The sequence below is a fragment of the Castor canadensis genome, chromosome 14 (genome assembly GCF_047511655.1).
Source record: "Castor canadensis chromosome 14, mCasCan1.hap1v2, whole genome shotgun sequence".
Lineage (NCBI taxonomy): Eukaryota > Metazoa > Chordata > Mammalia > Rodentia > Castoridae > Castor > Castor canadensis.
In genome coordinates this window covers 115,291,392-115,311,400 of record NC_133399.1, presented here as the reverse complement: position 1 = coordinate 115,311,400, position 20,009 = coordinate 115,291,392, and the positions used below count along the sequence as shown (strand labels likewise).

At 47.3% G+C, this 20,009-nt stretch overlaps 1 protein-coding gene across 9 annotated transcripts in view; it reads left to right on the top strand.

Annotated features, from left to right (window-relative positions):
• Window positions 1-1,871: 1,871 nt before the first annotated feature.
• Window positions 1,872-20,009, top strand: part of LOC109696566 (disks large-associated protein 2) — a 664,364-nt gene continuing 646,226 nt past the window's right edge. For all 9 annotated transcript variants that reach the window (XM_074055339.1, XM_074055343.1, XM_074055340.1 and 6 more), the window contains exon 1: window positions 1,872-2,135. In XM_074055339.1, coding sequence (XP_073911440.1) covers window positions 2,118-2,135 — 18 coding nt within the window. In that variant the 5' untranslated portion in view covers window positions 1,872-2,117. The remainder of the gene's footprint in view (window positions 2,136-20,009) is intronic.

Here is a 20,009-nt window from a genome sequence, read left to right as displayed (position 1 = left end):
GGAAGATCCAAGTGATCAGTGATGGTCTGTTTTGTTTGTTTGTTTGTTTGTTTTGCTCACACATGATAAGCATTTAGCACATTTGTGTTACTTTTGTTGTTACTGTTGCATGAGAGAATGAATAAAACATGGGAACAAATAGTAAGAGGAGAGCAAACGAATAGTACATTTTAAAATTGGTCTGGAATCTAGACTTTTAGTTGAGGGTTGACATGCCACAATTGACTGGTTTTGGACAGTGAAAACAAATTGGAAGATGCTGGAAGCACTCAGGAGAAACCATCACAGTCAGATTTCTTTGATTTATTTTTGTACCCCCCTCATCATTTAACACTTTGTTTTGAAAATAAACTGAAATTGAATAATATTTGAGTGATGGATTAGATGAAAAAACATTAGGGAGACTTTTTGTTTAATGATCTTGGAGTTGCTGGTGAAGATTAGTTTGTTCCATGTCAAATATCTTTTGATTGCCTGGTTTTATTCCAGCCCCCATTCATCTTCCTCCAAACATTCATCTTGGTGTTTAAGTTTTGTGTCATATTTATTTATTTATTTATTTATTGGGTACTGGGGTTTGAACTCCAGAAATTGCACTCTCCCACCTGAGCCGTACCCACAACCCTTTCTGCTTCAGTTATTTTTCCAAATAGGGTCTTGGTTCATACTGTGGTGACTTGGAAACTGCTTCTCCTATTTAGGCTCCCCTCCTAGCCGGGATGGCAGGCATAGACCACCACCACACCCAGCTCATTGGTTGAGATAGATCTCTGCTTCCCCATTAGCTAGGATTACAGAAGTGAAGTACAGAGCCTAGCTTTTTTCTTTTTTGGTCACATTTAAAAATCTCATTTACTTCTCAATGACACAGTTGGAAATATGGGAAAGTCCACTACTGTGTTTGCATTAAAATGGGCGAGGTGACTTGCCCAAGGTCAGGTAGCTATACAGTGATACAGCCCAGAGCAAAACTAGGTCTCAGGTCCCCACTGTGTTTTTCTGCTCAAGGCCACAGTACCTTCTTTTTGGGACAGTCCCTTCGACCTCGGAAGTGCTTTCCCATCAATCTAACTAGAGTCCATCTCAATATGGCCAATGTTGGTGATTTGCCATCCTGAAGCACGTTGTCAACGCAACTTCTACTGGATGAATGGATGACAGTCTTTTTTCTAGGACCCTGCCAGGTATATTTTGTTGCAGCGAGCAGAGCAGGCAGGGACACCATTTGACCCCTCTCACAGCGTCCGGACTAGTCTTATTAACAACTAGAGACAGGTACGTGGGGTCCGGGAACACCACTGGTAGATCCGCCTTTTTCCTGTGAGCATAGCACCCCACAATTCATCTGCAGGGAAGAAACCCGGCGGAAACAGTGAGAGGTTCCGTTTCACAGCGCCCATAGCCTCTGCATGCTTCAGCAGAGGAATGTTTTGCAAACACCTAAAGGACATATCTTGTCCCGGCCCATAGGTGCGGAGAAGACTTCACATTGCACCCCAGTCCCGCGCAGGAACGCGCCGGCAGATCCCTCTTCTCGGTCCAGGGGACCTTCCCTAGCGTGGAAGGGTGTGCGTGGACTGCCCTGCTAACTTTCAAGAGCGCCGAGCACGTGCGGTGCAGGACATCCCCAGCACCCCCGCGCCCTAGCTGTCCCCGAGTGACCCGCCGCTCTCCGCGCAACAGTTGGGGCCGGCGTTGCGCTGCCGCGGCGGAGGGCGGGCTGTGCGCGCGCTCCCGGGCCGTGCGCGCCCGGCGGCCGGGGAACCGGGCTGCCGGGTGGCCGCCGCGCTGCGCCCTGGGCGCTCTCCGGAGGCGCGCGGGCGCCGGGCCCTTCCCCAGATGGAGCCGCGCGCCTGCCGCCCCCCAGTGCGCTGGTGCCTCCCCGGGCGCCGAGTGCGCAGGCGCCGGCCGTGAGGACCGACCGTGCGCGGGGCTGGAGCGCGGTCGGAGCGCGCGGCGGCGGTGGTGGCGGCGGACAGACCGACCGCGGACGGACGCACAGACCTACAAACCCGCAAGCCTGGGAACCGGCTGTGGGATCCCGCGCGCCGCCCCACCTAAGGGGTTAGCCACCTCGCCATGAAGCCCCGCACCTGCTGAACTAGGAGCGCCCGAGGATGTCTGTCCTGAGAAAGGTGCGAGCCGCCCGGGTCCGCGGGGACCGGGACGAGGGGACCCGGGGGCGAGGCGGCTAGAGCCGTCGGGGCGGGGAGGGTCAGCGAGGCATGACCGACCCACGGGTGGGCCATGTAGGCGGCTGGGTTGGGGGCGGGGGTGGCTGGGGACGCGCTGCCGGAGCGCGAGGGGATCGGGGGCAGCCAGTGCTTGGGGTCCGGCGCCGAGGTCGCGGCGTCGTGGCCTGGGATCCCAAGACCCCGGACTGCCCAGGTGTTGGAGCGGGCGTGGAGCTGTGCGCCACCGAGGTGTGAAATTCACCGCTCGACCCCGCTAGGAGGGGGCCCGGCTCGCGGGGTGGGGGGGCCGGCGGGCGGGGGGGGGGCTGGAGGTGGGTTATGGTGGGATAACCTGGAGGGAATAGGGGTGACAGCCAGCGACCTGTGTGCGCCCTCCCCAAGTCTAGGGTGGGCACGCAGACAGCACCGGCAATGAATGAAAGGTGCGGGGAGCCCGGGCTGCGCCGCGGGGGTCGCGGAGGCGGAGAGGGGCCACTTGTGCCGGGTTGCAGCAGCTGCAGCGACCAGCGGGGCCGAGGGGTGCGCGCCGGGAGGGGGTGGCCGCCGCCCCGCTCTCCAAGTGTGAGCGAGGAGCACAGGGGCTTTTTTAGGGTGGTTGCTAAGCGAGGCGCTACCCAGCGCAGGGTTTTGTAACTAAGCCTCCCCCGGCAGCGGCTGTTGCTGTTCTCGGGCTCCTTCCCTAACGATCGCAGAAGAAATAACGAGGATGTAATTATTACAGCCCTGCGCGGCGAGGGGGTGGGGGGCGGCAGGCACCGGCTCTTCTGCCTGGCGCGGGCCAGGTGGGGCCCGGCGGGGCGGGGGCGCCTCTCCCACTCAGCCGCCCTCCTCGCGCGGCTGTGCTGCCCGTGGGAGATGCTTCGGAGCCTGGAAGGGGACATGGGTGGGGAGCTCTAGAGAGAGTTGGGAGACACGGGGAGGGGCGCGGAGAGGGTCGCAGGTGGAGTGGGAGCGCCGGCTGCTGCGCGATTCGCACCCGAAACTCGAAGCACCCTGCGAGGCTCCTCCACACTTCTTGGCGAACACTGTGCCAGCCGCCCGCTTCTCGCAAATGAATGGCGGTTCCAGCCAGGGTTGGAATCCCGAATGGGTGACTTATCAGCAGCGGCTGTCTTGTATCGATTAAAAATAAAGCGATGGGCAGCGAATTCATCCTCCGCGTGGATGAACTCAGCCAGCCCTGGCTGTGGGTGGTTTCAGAGATCGAGATACAAAGCGCAGCCGCTTTTCCTGGCGTCTTGGACTTGAAGGCAGGAGGCAGCTAGCGCCCATGACTCGGGGCCTTGGGAGACCAGCATGAGTGCATCCTGGTGCAACCTTGTATCAGACTTGGATCCACAGACCCCAGTAAACTGTGCTTTTTAGAAAAGTCTTATTTGCAGAGGGTGAATTAATTACACTTGTAATTAGAAAACAACCTAGTGTCTCAGCATGGCCCGAGATAGTCCAGGGCCAGTTCAGGACTCTTACAAGTCTGAGGCAGGCCTAACAGCTGCCCTCCACCTCAACACCCTTTGGAAAGAACATTTAGATTTGAAGTTAAGGTGCATCACAGCACGATTTTCATTTTATTCCCTCCATATCCTCTGCAAAAAGTAATAGCTATGGCAAAAAAAAAAAAAGGTGAAATGATGAAAAAATAGTAATTTTTGGCAGGTCAAGTTGTTACTCTGGTGTTTAAAAAAATGTCATTAATCAGGATTTTCCAGTACCAAATCATCTTGTGCAGGCAGCTGGGTGACTCACAGATTTGGCTCCCATGGTAATTGTAGAGTGTGCCCTACCATTTCCTTTTACATGGTGTGACTTTTCATCACTTGGAAGAGAACAAATTAGAATTTTTCTATACCCCCACATCTGGCCACATGGCTTGTAGGCCATACAGGGGTGCTCTGAGAACTTCTGGGCTGGGGGAAGTCATGGACTTACTGAGAGGAAATAGGAAATCACCCTGCCTCAGCCTTACCACCCACTCTGTAGCACTCAGAGGTCTTATCCAGTAAGAGTGGGATTTGCTCTCAAAGACGACCTGTCAGGGAGCTGGCACTTTATGTCCATAAGCCATCCTGTTTCTTCATTCCCTCTTACAAGATGTGGAGTCCTCACGCTGACCGGTGGTGTGAACCTGTGCGCGTTGTATTTTGTGTTAAAGGGTAAGCGTGTGGAGGAGTGTGAGTGCAATGTCAAATAATTCAAAGGGATGAAATTAAAATTTTCACTTTAAGAACGTATTTCCAGTGCATTCCAGGTCAAGTGTTTATAGTACTCCCTTTCCTTCCAAAACACCCATCAGCAATAGTGCAGTTCTCCCAAGCTGTGCTGCTCAGGGCACCCATGTTTTAGTGTGCCTTAGGTTACTTGTGATTTAGGTAGATTAAAAGCAGTATTTTGCTGAGTTGTTTTGTTTTGGTGTGTGGCACTACTGGGGTTTGAACTCATAAAAAAAATCTGATTTTTATAGAATTCACGTCTCATTGTGCTGTTTCTCCCAGTGATGTTCTAGCATCCTGGTGTCCGTTGCACTGTTTCTCCAAGTGATGTATGTGAACTCTTCTTTGTTGACTTCTGTGGTGTCTCCTGTTTTTGTCCACTTCACTTTTGAGATTGGTAGGATTTCAAAATTGAATGTTTAAATAAAAATAGACTTCTTAGAATTTAAATTACTTTGGGTTCTGTGTACCCAGTGCCTGACCACTTTCAAAACTGAGAGCGCTAATATTTTATTAAATGTTAGAGGATTTGTTACTTCTACTTTTAGCACTTTATTTTCCATAATGCTGAAATTGAAGAAATATTATAATTCTTTTGTAGTTATTTGAGGAAAAACTTCATCTCAGTTGTCCATGGAGTGGAATGCTGCACGCTTCACAGGTTTTATAAGGAAGTTAATCAAATATATTATCTATTGACCCTTGGAAGGGATATGCCACGGTCATCCATTGGCTATAATAAAAATAACCATGATTCATCATTTTGGCCAGATGGGAGTCATATTTAGAGTATTGCAGCATGTTGGCTGTAAAAGAATTATAACCTACCACACAGGAAGTTAGTGGGCAAAACATTCCGTGCAGTTAAAATTACTCTTAATTATCCATACTTTTACCTAGGAGTTAGTTTTCATCATGTAAGCACTCCTGGCTTATTGCCATTGACTTAAATGTGTTCAGTTGCTTCTAGGTACTTGTGTGTACAAACACCTGAGCATGGTAATTCTGTCTTATTCGTGACAAATAGCATTGCTGCTTTCAGGCGGACAAGAGCCTGGGCTCTGATGCTAGACCAGGTGTGGGTTGTAGGTGTTGAGATTTCAGTGTACATTCCACTGCTTGCTCATAGTTTCCTTCCAGGGCTTCAGAGCAGTGGTAGACAACAGATTTTGAGCCTGTATTAATCTCTTCCTCAAAGGCAGCTGGAGTTCACATGTGAACCACTGATTTTTTTTTCCCCTTGTCATTGTTCTCTGCACTGATTTCATCTGACAAGAAAGCTTCTCATGAGCAGCTCAGGGTTTCCTCCCCTGTCTTTCCTGTAAATCCACAGGAGTGCCTCTCTCTCGTTTTGGTGTTGGTGGCAGGTGCTCCTGAGAGAGCACACCCCTTCCAAGGTGTTGCTGGCAGTTTTCCTGCTGAATGTCAGAAACCAGTTCTTGAACATCTGGTCTTTCTTACCTGACCTTCCAGAGTTAGCCTTACCGACTTCCAGTGTATCTGCATAGTGTGAATCTACCCCAAATCTTGTGGAGAAGGTCCCTCCCACACTCAGGGTGTGGCTATGGTGGACCATGTCCCCTTGAAGTAGCAGTCTTGGATTGGCCAGGAGGTCACAAGCACCATCCCTCTCTCCAGTTGTTGAATCATTCGAATACAGGGCACTCCACTCAAGCCTACAGTTTAAGATACCTTTAGAGGAAAGAAAGGTTTTAGGAAATCTGGTTGAGAAGATGGAGGGCCTGGGGCTATTGCAGTCATCTCACAACCTGAGACTGTGGGGATGGCTTGCCTGAAAACAAAGCCCACAGGAGGCTCACATCTGGGGTGGGGGAGGGGGAGGGGAGATGGGCCAGGGACCCTAGAAGAAGACGAAAAGAACCAAGTTTTGCAGGAACTGAGATTATCCCTTGATCTCATATGTAAGCCAGGAAATTCTCTCTTTGAATTGTGTCTTCTCTCCCTGACAACCAAATGGGACAGCACGTTTGTAGTTTCTCCAGCAGCTTCCCAATGAAAGCTCTCATAGTGGGTCAAGAATTGTTTTATGGTATACTTCCTGTGTGTATGCTCAGGGAAAAAAAAAAAGAAAGGAAAAAGTTTAAATCGATGATAGAAATGTAATGAAATCTCTGAAAAGTAACCTCGTGAATATAACAAACAGGTCATTGTTTTAGAAATGATATTCCATACTCTGCACACGGAGGGAGGTTGGGCAGCAGATATCAGAATGTGGTGAGAAAAGAAAATTATGGACACAATCTCCTAGGACCCATACAGTACATATGTTAAGCCAGGCAATATAAAAAGTACCCCGTTGTTGTTAAGGAACATTTGTCCTGCTGATTCTGCACAAGGCCACAGGCCAGTGGGTTTTTATCTTGTCAGCATAAGGGTGACTGACAGTCACCAGCTGCTGTTGCCTGTCTGGGCAGCTGAGTGCTGTTTGACTTTGTTTGGCCTTACAGTATTTCAGTTCCCTCCTCACTGAAAAGAGGGAGGCCAAGAGGACCAGATGAGCTGATGGCTTTACGTAAGTGTCAGGCATGGTGTGAATGCTCACTATGTCTTGACCGTTTTAATTGTGCAGAAGTAAACTGTGAGTGGTTGGCTCACCTACATTGGAAGGCATCAAGCCACTGTGAATTCTCATAAAACTTTAGTGCTTATTATTGCTAGTCTTCTTTTACTTATCTGTATTGCCAATCTCCTAAAAAAGACTTTTGACTTTTCTATGTAGGGTGAGCCAACAAACATGACAGCTGTGGGTTAATGAATTCTCTGGGTATCACATTTGACTCTGCGCTCTCTGGGCATCATGTTAACAAAAACCCACTTCTCACTCCATCACCTTTTCAGGGTGGACATTGCATACTCATTATTTTTAGTGAAGAAAAATTTTCCATAGTGCTAAATCATAAAATATGTTTTCACGGTTGCTCTTACAAGGACTGTAGCTATGTAATATGTAACAGTTGTGCAAATGCAAAAATTATTTTTCCTGATTGTGTCTTGGAGTAAGTTTGGAAGGAAACCAAAAGCAAAAGCAGAGCACACATGCACAACCTACAGGAGGTGTAATGATCTTTTTCTAGGATTTATATGTTGCCTCTGTGACCAGGTGATAAACTGTGTGGGAACAGGAGCCTGGTCTTCATTTCTAAGCACCATCCACAAATCTACTATTGGTTAGTTTTAAGGATACATGTGAGCTGATGTTGTACAGCCTGTGGACAACTCAAGTTTCTTGTTTTATGTATCTTCATAGATCCTGAAGTCATGAAAATGCCCAGTACAACTGTTTTAGCCTGAGGCAAATGACCATGTCATAACAAAGATTCAGAATGTGGGGGGAGTCCTTATATGGAGGACAATTTGTCCTTGACTTAAGATAGGGTTACCCCCTTGGTCCTTCCTATTATTGCTTATACTCTCTCTTCAACAAAATTAACGATAAGGGCAAAATAGTTTCTGCCTGGTAGCGAGGGGGTAGCAGGGAGAGGGAGGGAGTAGGGGAGAGAGAGGGGGAGAGGGGAAGGGGGGCGAAATGACCCAAGCATTGTATGTATATATGAATAAAAGAAATTTAAAAAAAGATAGGGTTACCTCCTGAAAACTCACCATTAACTGAAAATACCAAGCCAAGTATATATTTAACTCATCTAACTACTGAACATCCCAGTCTAGCCTAGCCCACTCAGAACACTCACATTGGCCTGTAATTGGGCAAAACCACCTAACACAAAGCCAATTTTATAAAACAAGGTTATGTATCTCAGATAACTTATGGAATGCTGTACTGAAAGAGACACCAGAATGACTACACAGGCACACTTTTGTATCATCGTAAAGTAGAACAATCATTAATCAAACCTTTATAAATCAGAGACCATCTGTGTTGTCTCCAGCCATTCCCACTTCCTTCTTCCCTTTCCCATCTTGCTGCTCAGGAAGAGCTAACCCTTCACCCACTCAGAGCTAAGTAGGTGTTTGACTTGGCAAATCTTTGGCCCCACGAGATCCAGTGGGATAAGATTCTCTGTGCACCTGCCGTATGGTATGTGTCACACCGTGCAGTCACCTTGTCTTCCAGCTCTCTTTCTAGAAGGGCAGCTCTGTGAGGAAGTGTCCTGTATCCTAATCACTGTCTACTCCTGGTCCAGGAAGCCCTGTCTTAACTACCTGTAGGGCCAGAGGGAGATCACACCATCCCTTCCATGGTGTTCAGGCTCTCTGCCATCACTGTGTTGCATCCTGTTCCCTAATTTGACTGCACATCAACAGGGCTCCAATGCTTTTGCCCACACTTACCATGTCTTTCTTTTATTGTTATTCCTCTCTCTTCTTTCCTTCCTTCCTTCCTTCCTTCCTTCCTTCTTTTCTTCTTTCCTTCCTTCTTTCTTTCTTTCTTTCTTTTCTCTCTCTCTCTTTTTGGGGATTGAACTCAGGGCTTCATTCTTGCTACACAGGTGTTCTACCACTTGAGCCACACCACCAGTCACTTTTTGCTATGGTTATTTTGGAGATAGGGACTTGGATTTTGCTCAGGCTGACCTGGACCACATTTCTCCTATTTTAAGATCCCCACTGTCACTGGGATGACAGGCATGCTCCATCACATCCAACTGTTGAGATGGAGTCTCATGAACATTTTTGCCTGGGCTGGCCTGGAACTGCAGTCCTCCTGATCTCAGCCCTCACATTGTTTGGGATGACAGGTGCACACCATGGTGCCCAGCTATTGGTTGAGATGGGGTCTCACAAATTCCCCCCACTCCCTGCTGGATTCAAACAGTAATCCTGTAACTAGGATTACAGATGTGAGCTACTGGCACCCAGCTATTGGTTGAGATGGGGTCTGGTGAATTTTTTGCCTGTGATCCTCCTGATCTGATCCTCCTGAGTAGCTAGGATTGCAAGCATGAGCCACCAGAGCCTGGCTCTTTTTCCATCCTTCCTTATACTTATTCTTCCAGACTTAGTTGAGCACTGCTTCCCCTGGCATATTTCCCAGGCCTGATGCCAGATGAAGTCGCCCTCGCAGTTCTTGCTTTGGGCTCGAGGGCGCAGACCAGGAAAGGCTGTGCCAGTGCTGCCTCATGCCCAGGGGCCAGGCATTGTCCTTCGGGCTGGGAAGGTGGCCATGAAGGGGATGGAGAGGACAGAACTGGCAACCGTATTGCTTAGTAAGTGTGGACGATGAGTAAATCCAGCGCTCTGACCTCCTCACTCCCCATTCATTACCTTATCCCTTGCTCCTCTGGGTTGTGTGCATGTGAGGGATAAGGAACTTTACGAGCACATTGGTGAGTTTGTATATCTTCCTTATTTGCCTTTAGTGTGAAACCTTTGGCTTTTTAAGAATATTTTACATTTTATGACATTCCTTATAATATTTTGACAGTTTTTGAACAAATTTCAAATAACCTTTCCATTAAAAGCTTAGTATAGAATCTATACTACAGATAATTTAGCAATTTTCATAAGCAGTTGAAAGTTATAGTTTCAAATTTTATTGTGGCTGTTTTAAAATTTTTTTTCTATTGATCTTACTTTTTTTTATTTTAACTTTCCTGTTTAATTTTAGTAGATAACATTTCTGGGTCTAAAACAGCATGCTCTAGGTTGTCACTGTAATTAGATTCAAAGTTTTTTTTTGTGTGTGAAAGACGAGCTTCATCTCTCTTTAAAGCAACCAAGCAGTGTTTCCTGGTGTTCAGTTTGTCTGCTTGTTTCTCTAGTGATACTTTCTTCTTAAAATTAATTTGTCTTATTAGCATATAACAGTTGTAGGGGGGATACTTTGTGATATTTACATATATGCTTACAATGTATCTCAGTTAGATTTACCCCCTCCATCGTTCTCCTTCCTCCCCTTCTTGGAACAGGTTTCATTCTTCTATTTTCATATCCACCATTCATCCTCATTCACCCTTTCCTTATGCTCCCCCCTCCCAGTAGTACCCACTCTAAAAAAGACCTGTTTTACCCTCCTGTTTTTCATTTTAAAAAATGAAAAAGTATATATTGATAGTGCAAGGGGGTTTTGCCTTTGTACCTCAGGCCTGTATATATCATGCCTTAATCAGATCAACCCCCCACTGCCTATCTTTCTTAATTACCAAGGTCCCCTAATATTCAGCAGTTTATGGGGCATTACATTATATCACACTCTCTAATGATATTTTCTTAAGCATCAGAGCAAAAGAAAAAAGAAAAGAAAGAAAGAAAACTTTTTTTGCATGTAACTAGTCTTAGCATGTTCACTTCTGGGAACACGTCATAAGGAAACAATCATGAATTTGCAGGAAGTTAGCTAAGCAGGTATCCACACTGGCTTTGTTTCATGGTATAAAATGATACTGGAAAGTCATAAGAGGAGATTTGTTATGGTACAATCACACTGTAAAAAATTACACATCCATTAAAAAACTGAAAGATAAACAGTTAATATTGTTACAAGATGTTCCTACCCTGTGAAGAGAAGGAAGTAGATTGCAAGGCAGTGAGCACTGCATCCTCCACGTCCCCAGAGCTCTTGTATTTGGAGACAGGAAAGACTGGAGGGCACTCAGCAGCCAGAGTGTGGATGCCAACCCAGAATGCCTTTGTCCTCGCACATAGGAACTCCACAGAAACACTTAAACATAACATCTGTTAGCTCCTGTAACAAAGGGTCCCTGCAGATTGTCCCCAGGATCCACATTTTTCTGCCTCTTTGCTTTGTGGTCTATATTGTCTGTTGTCACTACTCCCCACCCCTTGCCTAGGTGTGACAGCAGCCTGCTGCAGATGTCCTTGCTCCTCCATCAGGGTTCCTGAGCCACTGAAACAGGCATGGTGATGCGACATACTGCAAATGGGCTACTGGCTGCCTTTCCCCAGGTGGCTGTTCGTTCACAGGCTGCTGTGGCTGCTGGCTTTGCCATTATCAAGGGAGGTCTGCACCATCGCCCTGCACATTCAACCAGCAGTGAGGAGGGAGTGTGGAGGGCTATGTGGGAGGCCTCTGGGTCCAGCCTTCTGCTCCTCTGTCAACCTCCCTCAGCATCACACTTACCAAGAACATGGTGGGGGGGTGTGGACCTGTGTAGACCCAGAGAGGAGGAAGAGGGACTGGCTTTCAGCTGATCAGTGTGACTAGGGAGACATTCCTGCTTCATCTTCACAGTGAAGAAAGCTCGCTGGCAGTCCATTAGAGACTGCCTTGCCTCTTGCTGTGTCCATACCAGGTACTGCCAAGAGCAGAGGACCAAGTTTGGGGCTTGGGTTAATCTTCACCCACGTCTGGGCTGAGCTGTCCCCAGTTACCATGAGGCTGTACACAGGAAAGTGCTAGGAAAAGCTGACCTTTGTCAGGCATCAGGAGGGCAGAGCCTGTGCTTACCACCAGCTCAGTACTGCTACTTGGAATTTATGAACTTCCTATGGCATAGGATGTTTTTGTAGCTTAATGAGGTCCTACTGGGCTTCTTTGTATGTAAATGAAAGGTTTGGAAAGATACACAGATAGGGAAGTAGGCCTCCTCTGAAAATCCATTAACCCATTGTGACAAAGATTTGTCATTTGTATGTTAACTATACTGTTGGATTTGCTGGTTGTGTCACTTTTGGCTCTCTGGCTAAGGAAGGAGAGTGGACACTTTGGAAGGACCTGGGCCAGAGCCAGGACTGACTAACAGAAAAAGTTGAAGAACAGGTGCAGCAGGCAGAATCCATGGCAGCTCTGCTGCAGGACAGACAAACACTGCTGCTACTCTCCATCCCTGCCTTGCTCTGCCTACCACCAAACGTCCACAGAGCTGGCTCTGCTCAGCTAATGCTCTGTTTAACGAGAAGTGCAGGGGTCCCAGGTTGAAGGAACGTGACAGGTCATGCCAGTCACAGGCAAACACTTCCAACACTTTGGACCATGTTGGTCCAAAGGAGAGAAACCTGACCTGCCTTTTCTTCCTCCCAGCAAAGCAGTGGAGTCCAGACCATAGAGAAAGTGATAGACACCTATCTTGTGTCATATTGCAACCTATTTTATTTATTGGGTAATATCCAGCTCTGCAGTGTTATGAATGTGTTAGCAACAGCTCTATGACTTTTGAAGGCATAAATTACATGCAGTTCAGTCTTTTGGTGCTGCCCGTGAGCATTCGCTCTGTTCCTTTAAGTCTTTTCTCTATAACAGCAATAGGTTGTTCTTTGAAATGCACTCAGTATTTTCCAAAGGAACAAGAATAGGCAAAGCGGGAGGTCAGTATTTTATTGTATGACTTGGCAATGCATCTCCTTGGCTACCAGATCTTTTCTTCCTGCTAACTTTTGATACATTGTTCATCTTTTCCGACTCCTCTCCTCTAGAAGTATTTTGTGCTCTTCTTTATTTAGGGGTGAAATTGGAGACCAGTTGGGCTATTTCCATATATTGTTTTCTCGCTATATTATTCTGTTCAACATTCAGTAATTATAGAGAAGCATAAATTAATGTACTAACAGTCACCAAAAATTCCATATCTAGAAATAATTATAGTCTGTTTCTTGATATACTTCTTTTCAGCCTTCTTGTTTTAGGGCAAAATTGGTAACTAGCCTGCTTTTCTCTTTTATTCTTCTCTAAGAATATATGACGATATGTAAGGTATTCTCTGACAATTGCACTTTAGTTCATATTCGGCATTTCAGTTTACAATATGAATCAACCATTCCCCTTGTGCTCAACATTGATACTTTGCAAAAATTTTGGCTATTATTCTGTCATTCATACCTTTTAAAAATATTTTCTGAAAATCTAAATTACTTTTCTTCCAGCAAACTCTTAGTATTATTGGTTAATGGGTGTATTTAGTTTATTCAGGTTCCTATAACAAATTACCACGAACTTGATGGTTTCAAGTGACAGAAATGTGTTCTCTTGCAATTTTGGAGGCTGGGCATCTGAAGTCCAGGTGTCTGAGACCTATACTCCTGTCAGAGGTTCTGGGGGAGGGTCCTTTCTGCCTCTTCAGCTTCCGGTGGCTTCAGGTGTGGTGTGGCTTGTGTCCACATTGATTCAAACTCTCTCTTTGTCCTCACATGACTTCTCCCTCCAAGTCTTTCCCCTGAGGACATTTGTGATTGCATTTAGGGCCCTCTCAGATAATCTAGGATTATTCCTTTATCAAATGATCTTCATTTATCCTATCTGCAGAGACTGGTTTTCCAAATAAGTTCACTCACCAGTTCCAGGGACTTGACATGGACTCCTTTGGGGGCCACTTTGATGTACCCCAGTGAAGTAGAAATTATTAAGAACCTTGGAGCCAGGCACCAGGGTCATGCCTGTACTCCTAGCTATTCAGGAGGCAGAGATCAGGAGGATTGTGGTTCAAAACCAGCCTGGGCAATTGGTTTGAGAGCATCAGATGTGAGTGCTCATTTTACCACAGCTTCACCAGAAACACCGAGAATAGAGTCCTGGTCTAGCTGGTGGTGGCACAGGAAAAGACTTCATAAAAGTGAGAAAGGAAGCCAGAACTGGAAGTAGCAAGGGAAAGGAACAGCAGAGTGATGACATTTAGAGTACCTCTGTGCCCATGGATAAAGCCACAGTGCATGTGAGCCTTGGAGCATCATCCCCATCCTTAGGGGAGGGTAACTGTCCTTCATCTATGGAGATTTCTCATAAAAGGGGCAGAGAGTGTAACAAGCAATGCTTATCAGTATTTTGGCTGATAAGCAACTGAGATTAGGAATGGCAGCAAAGAGGCAAATTAAAACTTTACTTTTTCTAAACTGCCAAGTGGGTTATTATTTTTAAAACAATTACTGACCACATACTTCTGATGTTTGATTGCCACGGTGACTGGAGTCCTTGGTTCTGTCACCCACAGCCTTCCCCTCACCTCCTGTCCAGCTGGTGTCTCTGCCAAGTGCGCCCACCTCAGTCTCTTCTCCTCCTGCGTCTCCAGCTGATCAGAGAACACCATGTTCCATCCTCATAATGAAATGTCAACTTCCTCTTTCAAAAGGCTTAATGGGATAGCTTTTAAAAAAAATAATTCAAGCTGGCTAAATTTAGTTTCTGAAAAATGTCCAGTCTGAAAATAGATCTATTCTGAAATATCCATCCTCAGGTCCTGCTCTTCCCCTGGGAAAGTGCCCTGGCAGTTGCAGGCTGGAATTTTCTTCCCTTGTCTTCTGCCAGCAAACAGGTGTCGTTGGCCACACTGATCTCATGCAACTCCTGCTAGTTGAAAATGTCTTCCCTGTGTTTGCCCTGCTAGATGTTTCTGATGGCAGTTGTCTGTAGCTCCACCGCCTGTGGCTCTCTCACCATTCCTTGGTGTCTTCTTTGAGGACATCTCAGAGGGTCTTCAGGGAGGTTAAATGGAATCAGATCTCTTCTCAGTCCCTGGCTCTTTCTTGGTCTTTACAGTAAGTTTGAAGATTCTGCTCCATCTTACTTTTTCTTCATAGAGAATAGTCATCTACAGTTAGGGTAGAAGAGGGTCAATTTCTAGATCTTTGTACCTGGTATCAGGTGAGTCCCAGGTGCTTGCTTTTTCAGTTTTCACTTCCCTGCTGCTTGGAGGTAGGATGAGCAGGATGCCTGTTCTCGGCTCTCAGTGCTGGGATCCTTGGACCAGCACTGTCCACATGTGTCATACTGACATGCCCAAGTCACGGGGACAGGGTATTGTCAGCTTGCCTGTTGTAAAGCGAAGAGGAGGAGCTGAACCTCAGGTCAGCTCCCAAGTCCTTGTTGCCATCAGTGAAAGAATGCTTTGAGCTCACCCCTTAGGCTCTTGGGGCATCAGAGTTTCTGGGCTGGGTCACGCACAGGTGGCTAAAAGATGACTCAGACTCTTCCCCACAGGCTCCGTGGAAAGGTGAGAAGCACAAATACAACTGTTGCGTGGTGCAGGCCAAGGGGAGCAGTGGGTAGGAGCCCCCAGCTTGGCGGCCGGCAAGGGAGCAGGACCATAGCACCTGGCAGCAAGATCCCCTCAGGGCTCAGGCCAGGCGCTGTCCTGTGTGGGAGGCAGCACAGGAAAGCCTCGTCCTCTTGCGCTGAGCTCTGACCGTGGGCTCTGTGCTGAATGTAGTGGATTCTCCTTTGAAATTTATAACTGGGGAGATGCAAGTGGTGGCTGGGAAATGTCTGAGGGACACTGAAGCCTGGGCTTGTGGTCATTGAGGACCTCTCTGCCAGATGTGGTCAGGCAGATGTGGTCTCCCTGCTGGATGCTGACCCCTGTGTTCTCTGAACTCTGGCTTCCTAAGAGAAGATGCACCTCTTTGGTTTCTAGGGACAGCTTTCTTATTCTTCTGACCAACTGAGTGTACTCCTGTTTGTCCCTGTTCCCAATAGTTACTTTTAGAAATATGGCAAAAACTTTGGTCACTGTGCTGTGACTATTTTTCCTACACTTCATCCTTAAAAGAGCAAGCAGATTACACACTAAGAGATCATCTTTCAGCCTGGTGTGCTTAGGTCGGGTATCCTGTTTCTCTTTTGCAAACACAAAACAGGCGTGGGAAAAGTTAGGAAACCTTTGTGGGTGGGACTAAACTGAATATTTCCACCCAGGGTAACAATGTAGTGAAGGCCTTGCTACTTTTTGGGGAGAGAGGAACATGCTTATTTTCTGAGGAATTGCTGTTCTGTCTCTATAACACGAACTTTAAAAATTCTTCAGGAAAATGCCAATGTTGGGGAAATCAAGAAGTGTCAGTTTCCTTTGGAGTATTTTTGGCTAATATGGTCATATTTTATTTACACTTTTGCCTCTGTAGGGAAGTTGGGATATCCAGTAACTAGGAGAAATATACCCATTGAAGTCTTCAATATTCTTGGTAAACATTTACTTCTGGGGGTGGGGGACGGGATTACTGTAAGACACGAGGGACTGAGTATTTCCAGGGAATGTCGAGCTACAGGTGAGGTGAGTTAGAGGCAGCACAGGTCCTGGGGAAACTGGAGAGGGTCACAGACGGGGAAGAGAGTGAGGGGAGTGACCAGCAGGGGCAGCTGGGACCAGCCTAGAAGCCTCTTTGATGTCTTCTTAATTCATCTGTTCAAACAGCATGGGTATGAAAAACGTGGCAGTTTACCAGATGGAACACCGTGTACTTCTCAAACACAATTGTAAGGCCTTCTCTAAGATAAGCCAAGGTAATAAAATGTGATAAGTAACCATCATTTTCCTCGAGGTATGGTCTTACAAGACTGCCACACATGAGGAATGACACCTTGTCTGGGGCCATGGCCCCATTGTGCTGAGAGGTGCATTGGTGGCAGATGTGGAGACCACGGAAAGTGGTATAAGTTGAACCTGTTAGGTATGTGGGGTAGGAGGGTCCAGGGACACCTGGAGTTTGTGTGATTCACTCATTCCCTGTGGCTGCAGTTGCCTTTCATGAAAAGTGGAGCCAAATTTGGTTAGAGCAGCGGGTGCCATATTAGTGTCCTCTGTCTCCTGAGGAAGGAGTAGTTGTCAGGTGTTTGGAGCCAGAGGAGAAAGAAGGGGTGGCTGCTGTATCCAGGATTGATATTCTTGTCCATCTGGTTAAATCATCCTAGCAGAAGCATGCTGGTAGGTGGCCCTTCAGAAGACAGCTTTTGGGGTGTGTCTGGTGGATGCGAAAGAGGACATTAGTTTAGTGTTTACCACTGATCTGCTCCATGTATGTATTTATGACTTTGCAAGAGGCCAACACTACACTGCCTTTGGGTGTATCTTAGTGAGGAAGAAAGACAAACAGCTAAATTGCTAGGATATTTTTCATAATCGTCATCATAACTCAGCAGTGATGATGGCTTTGGAGGAAAAGTGGTTACAAGATGGACTGTGGGAGCAGCCATGACCTGGAGGGAGATCTGACCAAAACCAGGATGAGGAGCAGGTGTGGGTACATGTTTTCAGACCTAAGGAAGGAGGGAAGACCGTGACCCAGATTCAAGGTGTTGAGTCTTGGGGAATCTGTGTGGCAGGTGGAACTCTGGTGAGGACATTGACCACCAAGTGTTTGGACATCTCATGCTGCAGATTTTGAAGGAAACTTTGCTGGGAACTTGTGGTTCTGAATCTGGAAACTGACCGTGTAGGAAGAGCAAGTCACATCCATATTGCAGACTACAGTGGTGGAGCAGTGAGCTAGTAATGGTGTCCACCTGGGTGTGGGGGGATTTGGTGAGGTCACATGTGCTTAAACTTGCCCAGAGTGGGGCTGGGCGTGAGGGTTAGGGTCCATCCTGTTTTACTCTTTATGCAGCTAGTGAGGTAGACAGTCCACCGTGTCTGTGATGTCTGTGGTCATGAGCTCCCTGTAGTGCACTGGATGGTGGTGCTGGTGGGTGTGTGAGAAGCCAGTGGGTGGGGGGCACTGAGGGCCCAGAGGATGAATGGTGTCTGCAGCAGGTGGCTTTGGACTCTGCTGGGGAAATGGGCCAGGTGTGGTCATGGTCCTCAGCAGGGTCCTTAGGCTGTGGCCTGAGCCCCTGGGGGGCAGGGCAGGAGCCATCAGCCTACTACTCGGGGATGTTCTCTAATCTGTTTCTATTTAGTATGGGTGCAATCTTATATATTTGAGAAGATTTTAAAATGTAATAAAAACACGTAAGCTTTAAGCTGCTGAAGCTGACTTTGGTGTTTAGGTGTAAAATTTGGAGTCCACTGTTCTTCTCCTCACTTCATTCCACATCCTGCTCACCAGGAGATCTGACCTGGTGACACTTAGACTTGTGAGTCTAAGTGTTCAAGCTGGACCCTGTCTGGTCATGTCCCACGTTTTATGGGTGGGGAAACTGAGGGCAGGCTGAGTGCCTGGTTCCACCTCCCTCTCCCAAGGCTCTGTGCCGACCACGCCTCCCCACACTGTGCTTGAATTAGGAGAACATTCTTTTAGCAGACCTCCCCGCCTCCAGTCTCTCTCGGCTTGAAACCATCCTACACACAGCTGCTGGGATCAGCTTTCTGAAGCCATTTTTATCCTGTCACTTCTCGGCACGCTGTTTTCTGTTGCCTTTTGTCACATCCAGACTTCTCCTTGCTGGTTCACAAGGCTCTCTTCAAAATGTCCTCTTTCCTGGGGTTTGCTATGAACCTTCATGGGACATTTGCCCCATAGAGCTGCTCTGTGTGATTCCCTGAATCTGTTTCACTATTTCCTGCCACTGGGCCTTTGCACAAGCTATGTCAACCGCCTAAAAATGTTCTTTTTTGTGTATACCGGGGTTTGAACTCAGGGCGCTCTACCATTTGAGCCATGCCTCCAGCCCTTTATGGTTTTTAGTTATTTTTCAGATAGGGTCTCATGCTTTTTGTCTGGGCTGACCTCAGACCAATAGTGTTCTACCTCTCCCTGCCATGTAGCTGGGCTTATAGGCATGAACCACTATGCCAGCCTTGTTCTTTAGGATAGGGTTTCATTAACTTTTTTGCCTGAACTGGTCTCAACCTACAATCTATTTCTGCATTCCAAATAGCTGGGATTTGGCCCTGGCATGTTCTTTGTCAACTCATGTCTTTACTGATCTATACCCTTTCTGTATCTGACTCAGTCTCTTTCCACCTTGAACTTATTCCTGTAAATTCTTTCCTCCCTCCAACTCCTATCATTCCTTACCTTTTTGGTCTTTAGCAATTGGTTACTCAGTTATAACAGCTCATATAAACTATCTTTGCCCAGTAAACGGTCACCATATAACGATGAACTGGATTTATGAAAGCAAGCTAAGTCGCACACTGCTATGAGATTTCTTTGGAAAATGGTTTCTGTTATGTGCTGGCGATGGTGCCTGACATTTGAGTTGGTACGCACATGGTTTGGGAAGGCTACTCTGTAGGTTGACCACCCATGTCTGTACTGGCTGGTGGGATACTTTGTGAGTCCTGAGAATGGCCCCTTGCCTCGATGGCTCCTCTCCTACAGACCCAGCCTGCTCTTCGTGGTGCGTTTCGTGTGCTGAGTCACTGCAGGCAGTTCCACAGCTGAGCTCAGATGGCTGTGACTGAAAGGCCATGTGTCTTCCCTTTTCCTGTTTTGGATTCTTGATTTTAGCAGAATTTGGGTGGTGGTGAAGTTGTTCCGCAGCATATCCAATTCCCCGGTGCTCTGCTCAGTGTGGAAGTCGCTGAGAGATGGAAGGCTGAGCTGTCCTTGTGGGCAGAGAGGGGACTTGAGGCAGATGGACCTGGCTTCCCTGGGTGCACCTTTCCTCCCTGTGCAGGACTTGCCCATGCTGTTTAATGTCTCCAGGTGCCAGTCATTTTCCTGTGAAGTGGGGATGACCATCATTTTTACTTCCCCACACATGGTGGTTATAAAGATCAGCATGAAGTTGACACCTGGAGACCTGGGGGGCTGACCAAGCAGGTGGCCACTGTAGGCTGCTCGCCTGGTGTCCCCTGCTTCCCTGTGCATAGCTTCCTTTTGAGTCTGTTGCAAATAGGAAGGACTGTGCAAGGTAATCTTGCAGAGCCCTTATTCCTGACAAAGCAAGTCCTAGCCACTTCCCAATTGTTCTTTGTCTAAATCCAGAAGCCTCTGTGACTCTGGAGTGTTTGCTGACATGTCTGAGGACCACTTGCTGCAGGTGGGGAACCCTATTCTGGAATGCTTGGGAAGAAGG